General features: G+C 40.0%; 1 protein-coding gene across 1 annotated transcript in view; it reads right to left on the bottom strand.

The window, feature by feature from the left end:
• Nucleotides 1-19,481, bottom strand: part of patl1 (PAT1 homolog 1, processing body mRNA decay factor) — a 64,416-nt gene that overhangs the window by 29,353 nt on the left and 15,582 nt on the right. Inside the window, exons 5-9 of the mRNA XM_061907942.1 lie at nt 4,644-4,723; nt 2,574-2,654; nt 1,756-1,956; nt 1,455-1,556; nt 4-90 (exon numbers count right to left, since the gene is read on the bottom strand). Of these exons, the coding sequence (XP_061763926.1) occupies nt 4-90; nt 1,455-1,556; nt 1,756-1,956; nt 2,574-2,654; nt 4,644-4,723 (551 nt within the window). The remainder of the gene's footprint in view (nt 1-3; nt 91-1,454; nt 1,557-1,755; nt 1,957-2,573; nt 2,655-4,643; nt 4,724-19,481) is intronic.

Consider the following 19,481-nt stretch of genomic DNA (forward strand, 5'->3'; position numbering starts at 1 on the left):
GACCTGAGAGTTAAGAAGCTGGGCTCTTTGAATCTGGGAAAGCACAGGACCGACTCCTGGAGGAAATGGTCCACGATACAGAGGCGAGTTCTAGTAGAAAAAACAGCAAAGTTTTTCTCCTGCACTTAGTCATTTGAATTGTTAAAGCAAAAATATATATTTTCCATTTGCACAGCAAATTATTTAACCAAAAATACAACATTTATACAACAACAGCAACAGGAATTTCTCACATTAAAAATTGTCTTCTTCTAAAACGTTCAGCCACCTATAAGCAGGTAAGTTTTTATTTTATCTAGAGATGTCCGATAATGGCTTTTTTGCCGATATCCGATATTGTCCAACTCTTGATTACCGATTCCGATATCAAACGATACCGATATATACAGTCGTGGAATTAACACATTATTATGCCTAATTTTGTTGTGATGCCCCGCTGGATGCATTAAACAACGTAACAAGGTTTTACAAAATAAATCAACTCAAGTTATGAAAAAAATGCCAACGTGGCACTGCCGTATTTATTATTGAAGTCAAAAAGTGCATTATTTTATTTTTTTTAATATGCCTCAAAACAGCAGCTTGGAATTTGGGACATGCTCTCCCTGAGAGAGCATGAGGAGGTTGAGGTGGGCGAAGTTGGGAGGGCGGCCTTGAGGTGTGGGGGGAGGGGTGGTTGCGGGGGGTGTATATTGTAACTTCCCGGAAGAGGTAGTGCTGCAATGGGTTCTGTGTTTATGTTGTGTTACGGTGCGGATGTTCTCCCTAAATGTGTTTGTCATTCTTGTTTGGTGTGGGTTCACAGTGTGCCGCATATTTGTAACCGTTTATACGGCCACCCTCAGTGTGACCTGTATGGATGTTGACCAATTATGCCTTGCATTCACTTGTGTGTGTGAAAAGCCGGAAATATGTGATTGGGCCGGCACGCAAAGGCAGTGCCTTTAAGGTTTATTGGCGCTCTGTACTTCACCCTACGTCCGTGTACCACTCTGTACAGCAGCGTTTTAAAAAGTCATACATTTTACTTTTTTAACCCAATACTGATAATCTCTGATATTACATTTTAAAGCTTTTATCGGCCGATAATATCAGACTGCCGATATTACCGGACAGCTCTAATTTTATCCATATACTTTAAAAATATTAGCGTATTTTAGCTTCTGTATTAAGGATTTTCCCCCCTTGTTGGTGTAAAAATGCAGAGGCTTTCTATGACCTCATCATCTTCTTTTGTGTCATCGATGTTGGTCTGCAGAGGTGCGCACATACCAAAAACTGATATCTTTGATGTCCTGCGGGCCTAATTTAAAAATACTAAAAGGCCACACATGGCCCTAGTTTGAACACGCCTGGTTTAATTTGTCAATATTTCTCATTACAGCTCTTAATTAACAGATTTTGTGCAACATTTTTTGTGAAAGAAACTTTAAAAAGGTGATGAAAAATCTTACAGCTAAATTGAGTAGAGTGTTTGGTGACAGACGTTCCGGGAAAGGAGGCGGGTATCTGTGCTGAATTGGGGCTCTCACATGAACTGCTGTGGGATGGTGGATCTACACACATACACACACAATTATTGAAAGGGTTGGGCAGCACACAACATGTACACAGAGAAAATGGCAGAATTAGGGTTGATTAAAAAAAAACATGAACTACAACCATAAAATTAAGAATTATGGCGGATCATTTTTTAAATAATTAATACAGATTTTGTAAAGTATGTGATGCAAAGGATGGTTAGATGCTCTATACCTGATGATTTAAGGTGTGACTCATTGGCTGCTTGGGCGGAGTTCCAATAGGCACCGCTCTTACTGGGGGGGAGCCAATGACAGGAGAAGAAGAGCGTGGAGGTGGAACTCTTTCTGAAAAATCCCGTCCCTCATCGTTTCTCCCCTGAACTGGGCGCTTTGGAAGTCCCGCCTCCTTTATTATGGACATTAACGGACTATCCTGAAGAGAGAGCAAGCGCCACAAAAAACAGTCTATTGGCAATCACATTTATTTGAAAACATTGTTCATACGTTCCCGGCCAAAAACCTTGCATGCTCATACGTTGCACTTTACGTGCAGATGGTTATAGATAAAGTTAGCTCTTGCTCGCACTTTTTTTTTCTTTTCTTTTTTTTGTCATGAAAAAGGGAAGTTTTTTGGGTTGGTGCACTAATTGTAAGTGTATCTTGTGTTTTTTATGTTGATTTAATAAAAAAAAAAAAAAAAATTTAAAATAAAAATTATAAAAAATTCTTCTGCGGCCCGGTACCAATCGACCGGTGGTTGGGGACCACCGGTGTAGAACCTCGATGTGCGTGCGCACTGCTGTTAAATGGCTTATTCACAATAATGTTTCTTCTACAAAGGAAATTTAGAATTTGTTGGGGGGTTTTTAAATAAAACTTGGTTAAAATATTTCAGTACTTTTTGAGCACATTCAAAAATACTGCGATAATAATAACTGTGATAAGAAATGTGCATACAGTGACATCCCTAGTGTACATATATATATAAATGAATAAAGTGGACAGTGAGCAGTTGGTCAATTGTTAATAAAAAAAATAAGAGGAACTCACCTCCATTTGTGTAACTAGTCCAGGGGTAACACTGACTGGTCCAAAGCCCATACTGTTCTCCCATATACTGTGGGAGTTCATCTAAGGGCAATAAGAAGAGAAAACACAATTCTGTAAATAAAGGCATTGTTTTTGGCCAAAATCGCTGTGATTACCTTTTTTGGAGTACCGGTCCAGGCACCAATTAATCAAAGTACTGTTTCAAAAGTTCCAATTTTGTACTGGTGTCAAAATATCTGTCCATCCCTACCAGCTCCTTGTTGATGATGTTAGTGTGGACGGATTTGACTATTTTAAATGTTTATTAAGGATTTCATGATCGTTTGAGAGTGGCGAGAGTGTGTTCGCGCATGTTGCCGGGGCAGCGCATACAGCACAGCTCATTTGTTATTAAATAGAAAGTTGATCCACCACGCCCTTATGTTTGTTTGATATACAATACAGTATACTACTTAATATTGTGATCAAAGTGTACAAAACTTCACTAAAATACAGACTTTTGTCAAGGCTGGAACCCATTATTCATATTTACATTGTTTCTTATAGGGAACTCTGTTTCACTATACAAACTTTTTTATGTGTACGAACCATATACAAGAACCAACTAATTTTGTAAATCAAATCAAATGCATAGCCTCCGTAAGTATGACTTCTAATAGCCACAAACTGGAGGATATGTTTTTCGATTAGGATACAATTTAAAAAAATAGTTACCGTATTTTTCCGAGTATAAGTCGCTCCGGAGTATAAGTCGCACCTGCCGAAAATGCAAAATAAAGAAGGAAAAAAAACATATATAAGTCGCATTTTTGGGGGAAATTTATTTCATAAAAACACCAAAAATAGACATTAGAAAGGCAATTTTAAATACACCTCATGTGACCTACAGCTGCTTAGGATGGTCAAACAAGGCAATTCTAACCACAGACCACAACTTTTAATGTTCTGACATTCCCAAAGTAAATGAATGAGTTCCTTCAGTTGCCTGATACCTGATACATAACTTGCTATCTACTCTGCCCATTTTCAACAACTGAGAGGGTGTGAAATACATTATATTCAAGATGTTAAATTGTTTATTTTCAATGCATCTTATCGCCATTTTTCCAAATATCATTCCTTGACATGTATTTTTCCCAAAAATTTAAATCAATTATTCTTAACAAATGCATCATTTGAATTCCTAGTATGATATTTATTTATAATTCCATAAAAACTTTAACCATATTTTTCGGACTATAAGTCAGTTTTTTTCAGAGTTTGGCCGGGGATGCGACTTATACTCAGGAGCGACTTATACTCGGGAGCGATTTATACTCGGGAGCGACTTATGAGTGAAATGATTAACACATTACCGTAAAATATCAAATAATATTATTTAGCTCATTCACGTAAGAGACTAGACGTATACGATTTCATCGGCTTTATCGATTAGGAGTGACGGATTGTTTGGTAAACATATAGCATGTTCTATATGTTATAGTTATTTGAATGACTCTTACCATAATATGTTACGTTAACATACCAGGCATGTTCTCAGTTGGTTATTTATGCGTCATATAACGTACACTTATTCAGCCTGTTCACTATTCTTTATTTATTTTAAATTGCCTTTCAAATGTCTATTCTTGGTGTTGGATTTTATCAAATAAATTTCCCCCAGAAATGCGACTTATACTCCAGTGCGTCATATATATGTTTTTTCCTCCTTTATTATGCATTTTCGGCCGGTGCGACGTATACTCCGGAGCGACTTACAATCCAAAAAATACGGTACATTTTTATGTCTCTGGATATCGATATTAATAATTGTTAATGCTATTTAAGGCCTTAATTTTTGCAAAATCCATTTATGAACTTTTAATGCACTGCCGAAACCCTGTAAACATAATGAAGGTGACGTGCCTTAGCTGGCAAAATCGCAAACATGGAGACTCAACTCGAGTGGAAAGTCTTCTGTGAAAAGCGGAAGTTGTGATAGCTACAAAAGTGTAACGATGGGCTATATTCACTTCTAGAGGTGTAATGATCACCGGCCAAATATTTTTGTCATAGTGTTTTAACACTAACCTGACCAGGTCCTGAGCGTAGTAAATGTTGTTGTTGTTGGTAGCTGAGCATTGATGAGGGAAGATGACCAGGAGGAAGACCTGGAGAAATGCAAAGAGCAAAGTCACATAAATCCATCAAAAATAAATAAGACATAATTTTTTTAACAAAAACTGGGATGTTTTGTTTGTTTTAGACACCAGCACAGTTTTAAAAATACCGATTTGGTACAAGTAACAAATTTATGGATCAATCCATCACTTCACGTCATGGCAGGACGGTGACACACCGTGGACTGCTGTCTTAGTGACAGAACAAACATAACTTTGATAGCTTGTAAAAAAAGGTAAGCAACAAAGAAAAGACAGAAATAAGCGACCAAAGAAAGATAAGAAAACAAAGGAGGACATCGTGGAAATTTGTAACTAGCTCTACCTCATGTCAGCGGAACTGAACAAAGTAACGAAGCAGCTAACAAAGAGGTTAGACATCTAAAATATCTTATAATAGCCAAATATAACACCATTAAACACCTTGAGAAAAGAATTGACAGTCTAGAACAGTACACAAGAATGGAGGATGTCATCATTTCTGGGCTGGATGTCAAACCTTGCTTGTGAGCCAAAGTCGTACAGGGGGGCAGAACTGTTAGCGAGGACGCCGGGGACGAGGAGCTACAAAGACTGGAGAATCAAGTCTTGCAGTTTTTCAACAGTAAAAATAGATACAAAATAACATCCCAACGTGTCATAACCTTCCTCGAATGGACAAATCAAAGCCTGCTGTGATTCTACGTTTTAGAAACAGGTCTAAAATCGAATTGCTGAATCCAAGAAATCAAATAAAAGGTATCCGACATGTGCGTAAATGAACACCTAACGCAAAAAAACCTAGATTTTGCTTGTGACTCGTGAGGCACGCATACTGAGAAAAAACCCCAAAAACATCAAGGCAACTTGGACTAGAAACTGCAACGTTCTAATAAAGCTGATTGGATTTACTTTGGAGCAAGCTAAAGTTATAATGATAAGATGACAAGAGAGCTGACCTAACTTGACAAATGTAAGTAATGTTGCTGAGATTCCTGAAAGATGTCTAGAACAAAGAGAGGCCTTTTAGATATTTTTTGGACAGGACAAATACTTTTGAGGAAGTGATGGATAGCCTATGATTTTTTGAAGTTGTGGCTATGCTTGAAATATTGACTATGACTGTTTTGGATGGGACAAATTATTACTCCTTTCGAAATGTGCTTATACAGTAAATGGAACATATTCGGATGGATATCTTCATTACCAACTAGCAAAAAATGGACAACAATCGAAACAAATGACTCTTAGGGATGATAAATATATGTTTGCATTAACAAACGATGATGATGAATTTGAAAATAGTGATGATGAAAGAGGACTTAAACTGCACCCAAACACTAAAATTTCTGCTTCTAATGACACGTCTTTAGAATACAAAACTAATCATTTTGGAAATGACTTACATCCCGACAACAATTAATTCAACAGCATAATCGAAAGTTCTAAATATTATACTGATGACGACTTCAAAAATACTAATATTGAAAGAGATTTTACGATAGTACATTTTAATAGCAGGAGTCTACAAAATAACTAATAGTAAGATAAAAGAACATTTGAAACAATTCATCAAATTCTCGGTTAGTGGCGTGTCAGAGACTTGGTTAAATACCGAAAAGGACCATCATGTGGGAATGGATGGATATGAGCCGTTTACAGTACATAGGACAAGTACAAAGGGAATGGGGGTCGCTTTATATGTAGATAGTGAACTGAAATATAATATCATTAACACTATGTCAATCGCTGTCAAAGGAATTGTGGAATTTTTGACCATTGAAATAGTTGTTGAAGGAACTAAAAAACATAGTAAGTAGTTTGTACAGAACACCTGACCTGGGTCATGTCTGGACACATTTCGCTAAAACATTGACACCATGTTTAGAAACATAAACATGTTAAATTAGTTTGTGGTGATTTCAACATCAATTTATTAAACTCCAATTTGTATACTCAAACAACATAATTTAAATAGTCGAACATCAGATTTCATATTATGTGTAGCAACAACTTATTTCCACTGATAACTCAGCCAAGTAGGATCACAGTAGACATAGCCACATTAATTGACAATATTTTCAAAATAAGTAAAAATTAAAGCTGGACCACTAATAAATTATATCAGTGACCATCTTCCTGGCTTGGGTATCTTCCTTTTAAATCCTAAAGAATAATAATCATGAAACGTAACACGCTCAAAGATAAATTGATCCGATGTAAACCACCTGCAACCATGACTGCCTTCAAAGCCCAACTTTGTTTACAGCAATGGGAGGGAGTCTATGCCAATAGTGACACAAACGATGCATATAACATTTTTTGGCAACATTACTCAAACTCTGTGACAGGCATTGTTCACACAAAAAAATCATGACTAAATATAACAAATTAATTAAATCATGGATCACATGGTATAGCAAAATACATGTAAAAAGAAAAATCAATAATATAAACAATATATACACAACATAGAACTAAGTAAACAGAAAAAAGATAAGATATATAACAACAAACTAATAAACATACAAACCCCATTTCCATAAGAGTTGGGAAATTGTGTTAGATGTAAATATAAACAGTATACAATGATTTGCAAATCCTTTTCAACCCATATTCAATTGAATGCACTACGAAGACAAGATATTTGATGTTCTAACTCAAACTTTTTTTATTTTTGCAAATAATAATTACCTTAGAATTTCATGGCTGCAACACGTGCCAAAGTAGTTGGGAAAGGGCATGTTCACCACTGTGTTACATCACATTTTCTTTTAACAATACTCAATAAACGTTTGGGAACTGAGGAAACTAATTGTTGAAGCTTTGAAAGTGGAATTCTTTACCATTCTTGCTTGATGTACAGCTTAAATTGTTCAACCGTCCGGGGTCTTGTTGTCGTATTTTACGGTTCATAATGCGCCACACATTTTCGATGGGAGACATGTCTGGACTGAAGGCGGGCCAGGAAAGTACCCGCACTCTTTTACTACGAAGCCACGCTGCTGTAGCACGTGGCTTGGCATTGTTTTGCTGAAATAAGCAGGGGCGTACATGATAACGTTGCTTGAATGACAACATATGTTCCTCCAAAACCTGTATGTACCTTTCAGCATTAATGGTGCCTTCACAGATGTGTAAGTTACCCATGCCTTGGGCACTAATACACCCCCATACCATCACAGATGCTGGCTTTTGAACTTTGCACCTATAAAAATCTGAATGGTTATTTTCCTCTTTGTTCCGGAGGACACCACGTCCACAATTTCCAAATATAATTTGAAATGCGGACTCGTCAGACCACAGAACACTTTTCCCCTTTGCATCAGTCCATCTTAGATGAGCTCGGTGTTGATAAATGGCATTCGCTTTGCATAGTAGAGTTTTAACGTGCATTTACAGATGTAGCGACCAGCTGTAGTTACTGACAGTGTTTTTCTGAAGTGTTCCTGAGCCCATGTGGGGATATCCTTTACACACGGATGTCGGTTTTTGATGCAATACCGCCTGAGGGCTCAAAGGTCCGTGATATCATCGCTTCCGCGCAGTGATTTCTCTAGATTTTCTCAACCTTTTGATAATTTTACGGATTGTAGATGGTAAAATCCCTAAATTCCTTGCAATAACTCGTTGAGAAATGTTGTTCTAAAACTGTTCAACGATTTGCTTACAAATTGGTGACTCTCGCCCCATCCTTGTTTGTGAATTACTTAGCATTTCATGGAAGCTACTTTTATACCCAACCATGGCACCCACCTGTTCCCAATTAGCCTGCACACCTGTGGGATGTTTCAAATAGGTGTTTGATGAGCATTCCCCAACTTTATCAGTATTTGTTGCCCCCTTTCCCAACTTCTTTGTCACGTGTTGCTGGCATCAAATTCTAAAATTAATGATTATTTGGAGAAAAAAAAAAAGTTAATCAGTTTTAACATCAAATATGTTGTCTTTGTAGCATATTCAACTGAATATGGGTTGAAAATTATTTGCAAATCATTGTATTCTGTTTATATTTACATCTAACATAATTTCCCAACTCATATGGAAACGGGGTTTGTAATAAGAACACTTAAAAGGAATTGCTGTCAAAAACAGCTGGAACCGCACGGATCAAATACTCAAGAAACCTGGAAAATACAATATTAAAAAATCTTGGAAAAATTGTTTGCTGTAAGACAGGAGAGTTTAATTGAAAATAACTTATTGAGTAATCTTCAGTATGGGTGCCGATCAAACAGGTCAATTTGGATGGCCGTTATGGAACTTGTGAAAAAGATAACCACAGTAACAGACAACCAACAATACACAGTTGATATATTTATTGATATAAGTAAGGCTTTTGACATCATTGATGATGCTCATAATCTGTTACTGAAAAAAATGTCAAAGTGTGGTCAGGTGTCAGAGGCACTGCGATTGACTGGTTAAGTAGTTATCTTAGCAACAGACAAGTTTATACACATAAACCATGTCAATTGAGATAAAAAACATTACCCACAAGGTTCTATACTGGGGCCCAAATTTGAGATATCCGAAAATATCAGCCTGCCGATATTACGACAGATAAATGCTTTAAAATATGATATTGAAAAAATTATCGGTATCAGTTTCAATAAGTAAAATTAATGACTTTTTATAACGCTGTTGTACAGAGCGCTACATATCCGGTAAAACACGGATATAAACTGTTGGATGTGGTTGTCTTTTTATTTCCTAGTCAGATTTTAGAACAGCTAAAGTGTGAGCCTTTTTACATAGACCTTGAATTTGGAATGTGTGAATGAAGACATAACAATCTGTTATCTCAACTGTCCAAGGTAGGGAGGAGAAGAAGAGGGGCGGGTGAGAGTGAGTGAGGAGGGAGAAACTGCCATTTTAGGATTAGATCAATTTGGACCGAGCTTTGAAATGTTGTATCTAGATTGATCTCCCAAGGCGCTTTGGTTATTAAATAGAAAAATGAGCAACCTCTGTATCTGATTGATTTAAAACCAGCTTATGTGTCATCAAACAATCTGGGGGCGTTGACCGAAGGAAGAACAGGTCCAAAACGCAACAATTTGGGGGCTCGTCCGGGATGACACGCTGAAAAATGGACTGCTCTTGCAAACTTACGGACAGACTCACTTGGCCAACATCAAGGTAAGCAGTGCCTTTTTCTAAAATCTGCATTAGGAGTCTGTCCAAAAGTCTTGTAAGTCAAACACTGTTATATACCACAGAGACGGGGTGCTGATTTTGATAGGTTGGTTGCATTATTGCCTTGTCCGCCATTACATAATAGTTGAAAATAAGTGGTCAACTCAAGGCATTGTGTCTAGATTACCGTGACGGGCTGCTTCACTGACGAGTAGGCAAATAGTCGGGTGTGGCTCGCCCTGGGGAATTGGTCTCCCCTAAAAGAGTAACGGGATGGATAACCGTTGTGTGGATAGTAAATACTCCCCGGTTGTGAGATTCAAGTGACATTAACGCGTGCACGGAAATTCCGAGGTTGGAGGCCATTCGTAAAGAGTACAATAAAGTTCCCGGTTGCAAGATCCAAGTGACACTAACGTGTGCACGGAAAATACGGACCGTAAGGGTGGAGGCCCTTCTATGCCACATGACAAATTCCGAGGTTGGAGGCCATTTGTAAAGAGTACAATAAAGTTCCCGGTTGAGAAATCCCTGCGGCACTAAGGTGTGCGTTAAAACTAAGGAAAAAGACACAATGGCAAAGGAGTGTGACAGAGAGGAACGTAATGGCGGCTGGGAAAATGTGATCAATCGTTACCGCTTGATGAAAAATTGAATGTACTGTTGTCGACAATAAAAAAAAATTAAAAAAAAGAAGAAAAAAGAGAAAATAAAAAAGAACGTTTCTTGAAAGGGGTAAGAGGGTGTTTACAACACTCGTAAAGTAGTGAACTCAAACGTTTGGTAAATTAAAAAAAGTAAGTCGAAGTTTTATGGTAAAGTGGAACGTAGAAAGAGAGCAAGAGAGGTTTGAAGGTGAAGAGAATGGATGGTGAAAACCTTACGTAAATGGTTTCTAGGAGAGAAGAGTAGAAATAGAAACAGTCTGAAGAGTAAGGAAGAGATGGATACAGGATGTGGTTTGAAAATGAAAGAGCCCGTCGAAGTAAGGAAGAGAATGTGACAGATGAAGGTATTGATGGTGTTCGTGTGTCAGCGTATGCTGTTGGGGGTTCACTGCATTTGTTTGTTTGTATGGCTGGTTGTTAACTCCTAAAACTTAAATACATTTGTGTTTTATAGTTGTTTTTATAATACTTAGTTCAGAAATCGTATGAGTGAGTGATCCATCTATTTAATTATCTTCCTCCGCTTATCGGAGGTCGGGTCGCGGGGGCAGCAACCGAAGCAGGGAGGCCCAGTGACTTCACTTACATAGGGCCAGTTTGTGAAGGTCAGAGTGAATGGTAAATGTTGTTTGCAGTTACTAAGGGTTGATATGATACAGCTGCGCTTCTGGGTGAGCCGTGAGATAAGAGTTGTCTTAGAAACAAGGGCATCTTTGATCGTGTTCCGCCTTATCTCTTGGAATGTGCGTTCGCGCACACAAATAGGTGTGTGTGTGTGTGTGTCACATTGATAGTTTTAGACGAATGAAAATAAACACATGCTCTTATTTTGTAGAATATCACACACGACAGGAAGTCAGAATGCACAACTAACTAACTGATAGACACTAACAATAGACTCAATAACTTATAGATAAGCCAAAGTGTGTGCAGTTCAAAGGATTCTTAGATAATCTTTAGTTGATTTAGGAAAGCTACTTAAATATACATAAAGGAATGTGTATAAATCGTTGAAATAGGGGTATTGATTAACGTTTATTGGGACAATTAATGATGTGGTTTTAAAACGTGATATGCATAATTGGGCGAAGCAGGATGACGATGATAAGACGGATGACAGAGTAACAAGGAAACGACTCCTTAATTTTCAAATCACTGTAGAAAAAAAATGTCAAAAGAACCGAAAGGACAAAAATCAGCTAAAGTATATTCAGCAGTGGGTGACCTTCCTTTTGAGTTCCAGCAGGCGGAGAAAAGATTCCGCAACAGATGTGAGACCAGACAGATGGACTCAAGGTCAATCCGGGGTGGAAACTGTTTCGCCTGTTACCAACCTGGTCACTGGATACAAGACTGTCCCAACATTTCCGAACAGGAAAGGTCCCGTCATGCCGCCAGGCAAACGCGGAGGCGTGGCAGAGGGCGCACACAACAGAAGCCCCAGCAGGAAATGCAGACAGGCCCCATGCTGGACAAAAGTGTCAATGGACAATGTTATCAGTTCGTGATTGACACGGGTGCCACCCACTCATCTCTGAATGCAAAGATACCAAAGAAACTGTGTGCTTCCCTTTTGAAGGTCAAAGGCTTCGCTGAGGTCACAAGAAGGTTACCTGTCACCAAACCGCTTCCGGTTCAAATTGCTGGACACACACTGAAGCACCCCTTTGTGGTCGACCTGAACACACCGTGCCTGCTTGGTAATGACCTGCTTTACAAACTGTGCCCTGACATTTAATATCGCACAGAAGGGACCTTTCTGGTGTTACCTGACGGTACAACCACCAAGCTGCGGCACCACTATCAAGGCACCTCCATGAGCATGGGCTCATACCACAGCCTGGAGCACCAAACATGGCTGGCGCCTACTGAGTACCTCAACTCCTGCTGCAACTGTTCTATCAGTGAAAACCCTGGCTGACTGAGCTGTGTCTGTGTGCACCACCACCCGACCCGCCATTTGTTATGATCACAAATAGACGACTCATACCAGGAGGCCTTTGATTCCTTTTTATATATATATACATATATGTTGGAACTCAAGGTGTGGCTACTCACATTGACATATCTGTGCAACAACTAGCATTGTATAAGATGGACACCAATGCAGTCCCACATTGTTCCCTTGCTCTCTGTCCCCCCCTACGGAAACTAAAGACTTAGATCCAATGATGAAACCACACAAATACCACATTATTAATTGTTTCAGTTGTCTGTTAAACACATAGCTATGGGCTGCACTTTGGACACTGCGGCTGTAGGCTACAAGGAGCTAGCAGCTACACAACAGCTGAGCTAAAACTACACATGACATTTAAGCATATCAAATAATTATAGTTGCTTATTAAATGCACAAAGTAGTCAAGACAGAAGTCTAACAGAAAGTATTCGGTAACAAACGTGTCCGCATCATTCAACTTTCTACAACATGAGCTTTACTTAACGAATTGATGCGGCCACCATGTGTGGTAGAATGTCAAATTACTATTGCAAAAGCATCCGCCATAAGGTTGGTGTTTTTCTAGCATTTGTGTCAATATAAATATAAGCATATTTTGTCGCCTTCACCAGGTTGAATAATTTACTTGACTATCAGCTAAACTTTTTCTTAGATGTTTCTGAAAGGAAAAGTATTACAAACACCTTTGATGTCCCTTCTTCAGAAACAGAAGGGGGAGGAGTTGAGGGTGGAGTCAGACTCGTTATAAAAAAAAAATCGACAATCATCCGACTCTGACAATTTCCATAGTTTTAACATTTTTCAGTTAAAAACAAAGTCAAATTGAGAATGAGGTAATAAAATCATTGACTAAAAAGTATTTGTTATTTAGAGACCTGACATTCAACAAACCCATACTGATGAAGTTATTGACAAGCTTTGATGTTGGCTTTGATTAGGAGAAGATGGTAATGAGATTGTTTAGGTTAGCAGGGTGGCTAAGTTTCCCAATGGTTACTCTCTTGGTGGTCACAACAGAAATGTAAAAGGTGCCATGATTGGATGTAGGCAAGACTGCTGTCAGGGCGAGGTAAGGGAGAAGTGGAGTAGTTGTAACTTTTTTTCAGTGGGTAAAAAGATGTAACTAAATTTAATTTGAAAATACGATGTTGCACATCGATAGTGGTTTAGTAGATTAATCTGGAATATGGAGGAGGTGAGGTAACATCTGGGTAAAGTTTGTAATTTCATTGATATGATCAATCAGGTACAAGGGAAAAGGTACTTGCTGACTTGCGTAGACAATTACAGTGGTTGGCCGGAAACAACCACAACCCAAAAAGAGGATGCAAAATCAGTAATAAAAAGGCTTGTTAATGACCTAATAGCCCGACATTGTGACCCCAAAAAGATTAGGTCAGATTACGGCACCCATTTTAAAAATGCTCACTTAGCCTTGGTCAAAAAGGATCTCGGACTAAAACACAGGTTTTGTTCGGTGTACCATCCCCTTTTTAGGTAAGGTCGAGAGAATGAACAAGAATTAAAACAAATTGGCTAAAATCTGAGTACAGACCAAATTGAAGTGGGTTGGCGCAGTACCATTGGCTTTAATGACCACTCGAATGTCCATGAACAAAACTGGTCTTTCACCCTATGAAATGCACACAGATCAGCCCTTCCCAGGTCCAGCCGCCCCCTGGAAGGAGGAATCAGCGTAAAACCAAACTTGTAAGTTGAGCAAATTCAGAATTATGTGCCAGTTCCTCTGTGCAGATTTGAGGATGACAGCCCACCACACCAAATTCCCTTCCGCCGGTCGACAGGGTCAAGGTCATTAACCGCAAGCGGATGGAGCCCAGGTGGACCGGTCCCTTTGAGGTCGTGGAACTGACGTCTCACTCCCTTCGGCTGGCAGATGTCACTGCCGCCATCGCCACATCACCGGCCCCACTCGGTCCCCTTGCAGAACTTATACACATAGCCTCACAACCCAGAAGACGACGCCGAGAGAGATCTCCCCACGTTGAGCTGCTGTCTACCGTCGTGTAGATCTACCAGACCTACTCAACTGCTGTTTCATATATCCAAAGCTATCATTACTTGAGATCAACCTATTTACTCGATGTTATATAACTTCTCTTACTTGTTTTCAGCATAACTATTGGTGTCGCTACAATAAGTGAAACGTTTGATGTTTATCCCCGTTTAGTTACCTAAATTAATCTGATTTTGATAGACGAAAGGTAGGATGTTACACCCAGCAGTATTCCCTGACAGATTGGTACTTAGGCTTGTTCTAATGTCCTTGTGCCTCAGTCCTCCCTTCCTGACGACAGTGACTGACAAGTGTCTTAAAACATAAGGAGGACTTGAAATATTCTTGATCAAGGGGGACAGCAAGACTTTTTTTTTTGATCTGTGCAGTGTGATTGATAGCGAGGGACATAGTAGCTATTACCGTGGTAGTAACCTCTATTTTTGATATGACGCAACTCTGAACTATTGGTGTCGGAAGCAGGATACATACTCTAGGGTGTGGTGACCCTGGTGAAAGCAGGTAACCCACTACACAGGGCATTGGAATCCCACTGGCCCCAGTATTACATCAAAACTACACGGGAAGGGATGACCTTCCAGAGGAACTTTGATCGTTCCCAGAACCCCATCGCCCTTACAAATGCCAACGTGGGTGTCATGCCCAATTGGCCCAGTCCGTTTTATGTTGTTTTAGGGGTTGACCTGACTGGTAAAGAATCTAAAGGGATTATCAAAATTAATGTCCTCGAGAGGGCGCAAAAGTATGGGTGATTGTGTTGCTTGTTCCGCTAAAAGTCCTTTTCCCCACACTTACCCCGCCCCTTTTAAGTTGACTGACACAAATGGCTCAAACTGGCTTATCTCCTTGTTTTCTGAAACCACGCCGCCAGGGTGCAATTTGTTGGCTAGTGTGTACCCTCCTGTTGACAATTTCATCAGACTTCTTCCCATTGTGGCCCAAAAAAAAATGAATTACACGTGTTTTCAATTCACAGGACCCTCTTCGGCTCCCAACAAATTGGGTGACATTGACCCTTCCTGGTGCACCACACTGATAGATAGGCCCTTGCGCAAGGGCTAACATATTCTGGTATTGTGGGGAACACAGATTGTACATTTGAATCCCGACGTCAGCCGTTGGGCATTGTGCTATGGTTAGACTGGTGACCCCACTCACCCTAGTGGGTACCAAATTAACACCCCCTGTAACTCCTGTAACGATTTGTTTTAATTTTATTTTAATCTTCTATTTTTTTTCTCCCCCCCTTGTTTACCTGTATCTCATCTTTTTTTTGTAAGGGGCGCTGGAAGCCGGCAGACCCGTCAGCGATCCTGTTCTGTCTCCCTTTAATGTTTCTCTGATCTTGAATGTGATTGTGCTGAAAATTGTAATTTTCCTGAAGGAACTCTCCTGACGGAATAAATAAAGTACTATCTAATCTAATCTATCCTGTTTCATCGGCCTCTTTAACTTCCTGCCTACGCCATCATGTTCTATCTAGGAGGAGTGTAAGGGGCTCCTTTGATTTGATGAAAAACCCGGATGGTGTTTACTTTGATGCAATAGGGCAACCAAGGGGGGTCCCCGGGCAACATAAATTGTGGTGTGAATCCTGTGCAGGTTTCGAGAACCTTCCTATCATTGGTGCTATTTTCCCTGTGACTGCCACTAAAAACATAGAACGCATTAACTATGTTTTTTATAATCTTTTAAGACTGACCAACCTGACTCTGGACGCTGTTGAGGAACTTGCTGAGCAACTTGCCCCTACCTCCCTCATGGCCATTCAGAACCGCATAGCCCTTGACTGCATCCTAGCCAAGGAAGAAGGTGTGTGTGCAATATTTGGTGACCAATGCTGTACCTTCATTCCAAATAATACCGCCCCCGATGGCTCGGTTCAGAGGGCATTAGAGGGCCTCCAATCCCTGTCTAGGGAACTTACTGAAGTGTCCGGAGTCTCTGACCCCTTCAAAGATTGGCTTCACGGCACCTTTGGCAGGTGGACTGACCTAATTAAGTCTGTCCTGGTCTCCCTTGCTGTTTTCGTGGCCACTCTAGCCTCATGCGGTTGCTTCATCGCCCCATGTGCTAAGTCTCTTTGCACCCGCATCATTGTTAGAGCCGTAGAAGGTCAACCCCACCCTGTTTCTGGGTTTGCTGTGTCTTTGAAGGGAGTGAAGCAAAGTGATGACTTTCGAGAATTGTTAGTTTCCCTTTCTAACTAACCCTGATGACTTTGACGTCGACCCCCTCCCTCTATCTAACTGCCAATTATAACTATTATTTTATTTTAGTGCGAGCTTGCTAAAACTTCAGTGTGAGGTAGGTGCTTTAGAAGTATTGTAGTTGTGTTGAGAGATCTTTTATAGAAGATCTGAAGGGGGACTGTTTGATGTGGTTGTCTTTTTATTTCCTAGTCAGATTTTAGAACAGCTAAAGTGTGAGCCTTTTTACATAGACCTTGAATTTGGAATGTGTGAATGAAGACATAACAATCTGTTATCTCAACTGTCCAAGGTAGGGAGGAGAAGAAGAGGGGCGGGTGAGAGTGAGTGAGGAGGGAGAAACTGCCATTTTAGGATTAGATCAATTGGGACCGAGCTTTGAAATGTATCTAGATTGATCTCCCAAAGCCCTTTGGTTATTAAATAGAAAAATGAGCAACCTCTGTCTCTGATTGATTTAAAACCATCTTATGTGTCATCAAACAATCTGGGGGCGTTGACCGAAGGAAGAACGGGTCCAAAACGCAACAATTCCCAGTCAGCAGGCCCTCCCTTCTCCACCCTCCCCCACACACAACACAGGAGTTGAAGACTGCAGCATGAGAGGCTTACTGGCGACGCTTGATGACCTCATCAAACGCCGCGAGTGCAGCATAACAACAGGAAGAATGTTGTTGCCGGTGCTGTAGGCGTGGCTAACAAGCGAGCGAGCTCGATGACTGACTAACGACACCATGTTTATGGTTTGGGATTATTTTAAAGTGTGTCCGACGAATAAAAAACTGGCAATTTGCGATGACTGCAAAAAGCTGGTTATGCGAGGAGGAACCAAGACGTCTTCCTTTAATACGAGCAATCATAATTATAAGGAGATACACCATGAATACAAGCGGAAGATGGAAAGCAAACTCAGAAAAATAGTAGTACCACACAGTTGTCGCTTAAAGACTCCGCCGAGAAAAAACAAAAATACAACAAAAACCACCCCGGGGCGAAAGTTCACGTTGTGGTCAGGGACAACGCCAACAGTATGGCAAAAACTACAGTGGAGTTTGGTGTGGCTCGTCTGCCCTGCATGGCGCACACTTTGCAGCTTGCAGTGAACGGAGCTGCCCTGTCTCAACGCAGAATTTCAGAAGCTCTGGCTGACTGGTGGGCCACTTCAAGCACTCACCACCAGCTTGCAGCACATTTGTGATCCATCCATCCATTTTCTACCGCTTATTCCCTTTTGGGGTCGCGGGGGGCGCTGGCGCCTATCTCAGCTACAATCGGGCGGAAGGCGGGGTACACCCTGGACAAGTCGCCACCTCATCGCAGGGCCAACACAGATAGACAGACAACATTCACACTCACATTCACGCACATTTGTGATACTCATACAAATATGTTATAGCAGGGCAGATTAAGACCAGTTTATAATTCCCTGTTACACAGTATGCCAGGCAGTCTTGCACTAAATGAGGACTATGTTATTGTTTACTTTATTACTCTAGTACAGTCTTGACTGAAGCTGTGTGCCTTCATTGTTTTTGTAGCTGTTGTTTTGAGGCATGTTTAAAAATAAAGGAATAATGCACTCTCTTAGACTTAGACTTTGTAAAAGTCAAAGTATAGTATTTATATGTGTAGTTGTAGTGGGCATCAGGATTATCTCAGGGAGAGCATATCCCAAATTCCAAGCCGCGGTTTTGAGGCATGATTTTCCAAATTTTAGTTGAAGGTCTTCTCTTATTTTGGAAAACCTTGTTATATTGTTTAATGCATCCAGCAGGGCATCACAAAAAGATTTGGCATAATAATGTGTTAATTCCACGACCGTATATATCCGTATCGGTTGATATCGGAATCGGTAATTAAGAGTTGGACAATATCGGATATTGGCAAAAAAGCCATTATCGGCCATCTCTAGCCAAAATTGTTCCATCCATCCATCCATCCATTTTATACCGTTTATTCCCTTTGGGGTCATAGGGGACGCTGGTGCCTATCTCAGCTACAATTGGGCGGAAGGTGGGGTACACCCTAGACAAGTCGCCACCTCATCGCAGGGCCAACACAGATAGACAGACAACATTCACACTCACATTCACACACTAGGGCCAATTTAGTGTTGCCAATCAACCTATCGTGTAAAAAATATAAAGTGTATATTGCTTGCAGACGACACCAGTCTTTACTGCTCATGAGATAACCTGGATCATCTCCTGGATACAGTGGAACATGAGCTCAGAACACTGAAAACATGGTTTGATATCAACAAATTATCACTCAATTTACCTGTTAAGTAAAACAAATTATATCCCCTTTGAAAATTAAAAAAAAATAATACACAGATTAAAATCCAAATAAATTAAACCAAAATAGAACGAGTATAGGAAAAATTAAATTGGAAATTGCATATTGTTGTACTGTATAAAATGAAAACATATTTAGCACAGATGTCAAAGTTCATATGATACACTTCTCTCGTGCTTCCACATTTAAGCTACTGTGTAGAAATATGGGGGAACTACATATCAAATATTAATAGCATAATTTTGCTCCAAAAAAAACAACCAAGCAGACTATAACGCACCAACTAATCCCTTTTTCAACAAACTCAATACTTAAAAATTTCCCGACCTGGTTGAGGTAAACAGAGAGGTTGTCTTGTCTAAGGCACACAATCACATGCTTCCAAACTGTATCCAGGAAATGTTCAAACCAAGAGAAAGTAAACGCAGTTTAAGAGGTTGTGCATTTTTCCAAAAAA

This window comes from Nerophis ophidion, linkage group LG01, assembly GCF_033978795.1.
Source record: "Nerophis ophidion isolate RoL-2023_Sa linkage group LG01, RoL_Noph_v1.0, whole genome shotgun sequence".
Classification (NCBI taxonomy): domain Eukaryota; kingdom Metazoa; phylum Chordata; class Actinopteri; order Syngnathiformes; family Syngnathidae; genus Nerophis; species Nerophis ophidion.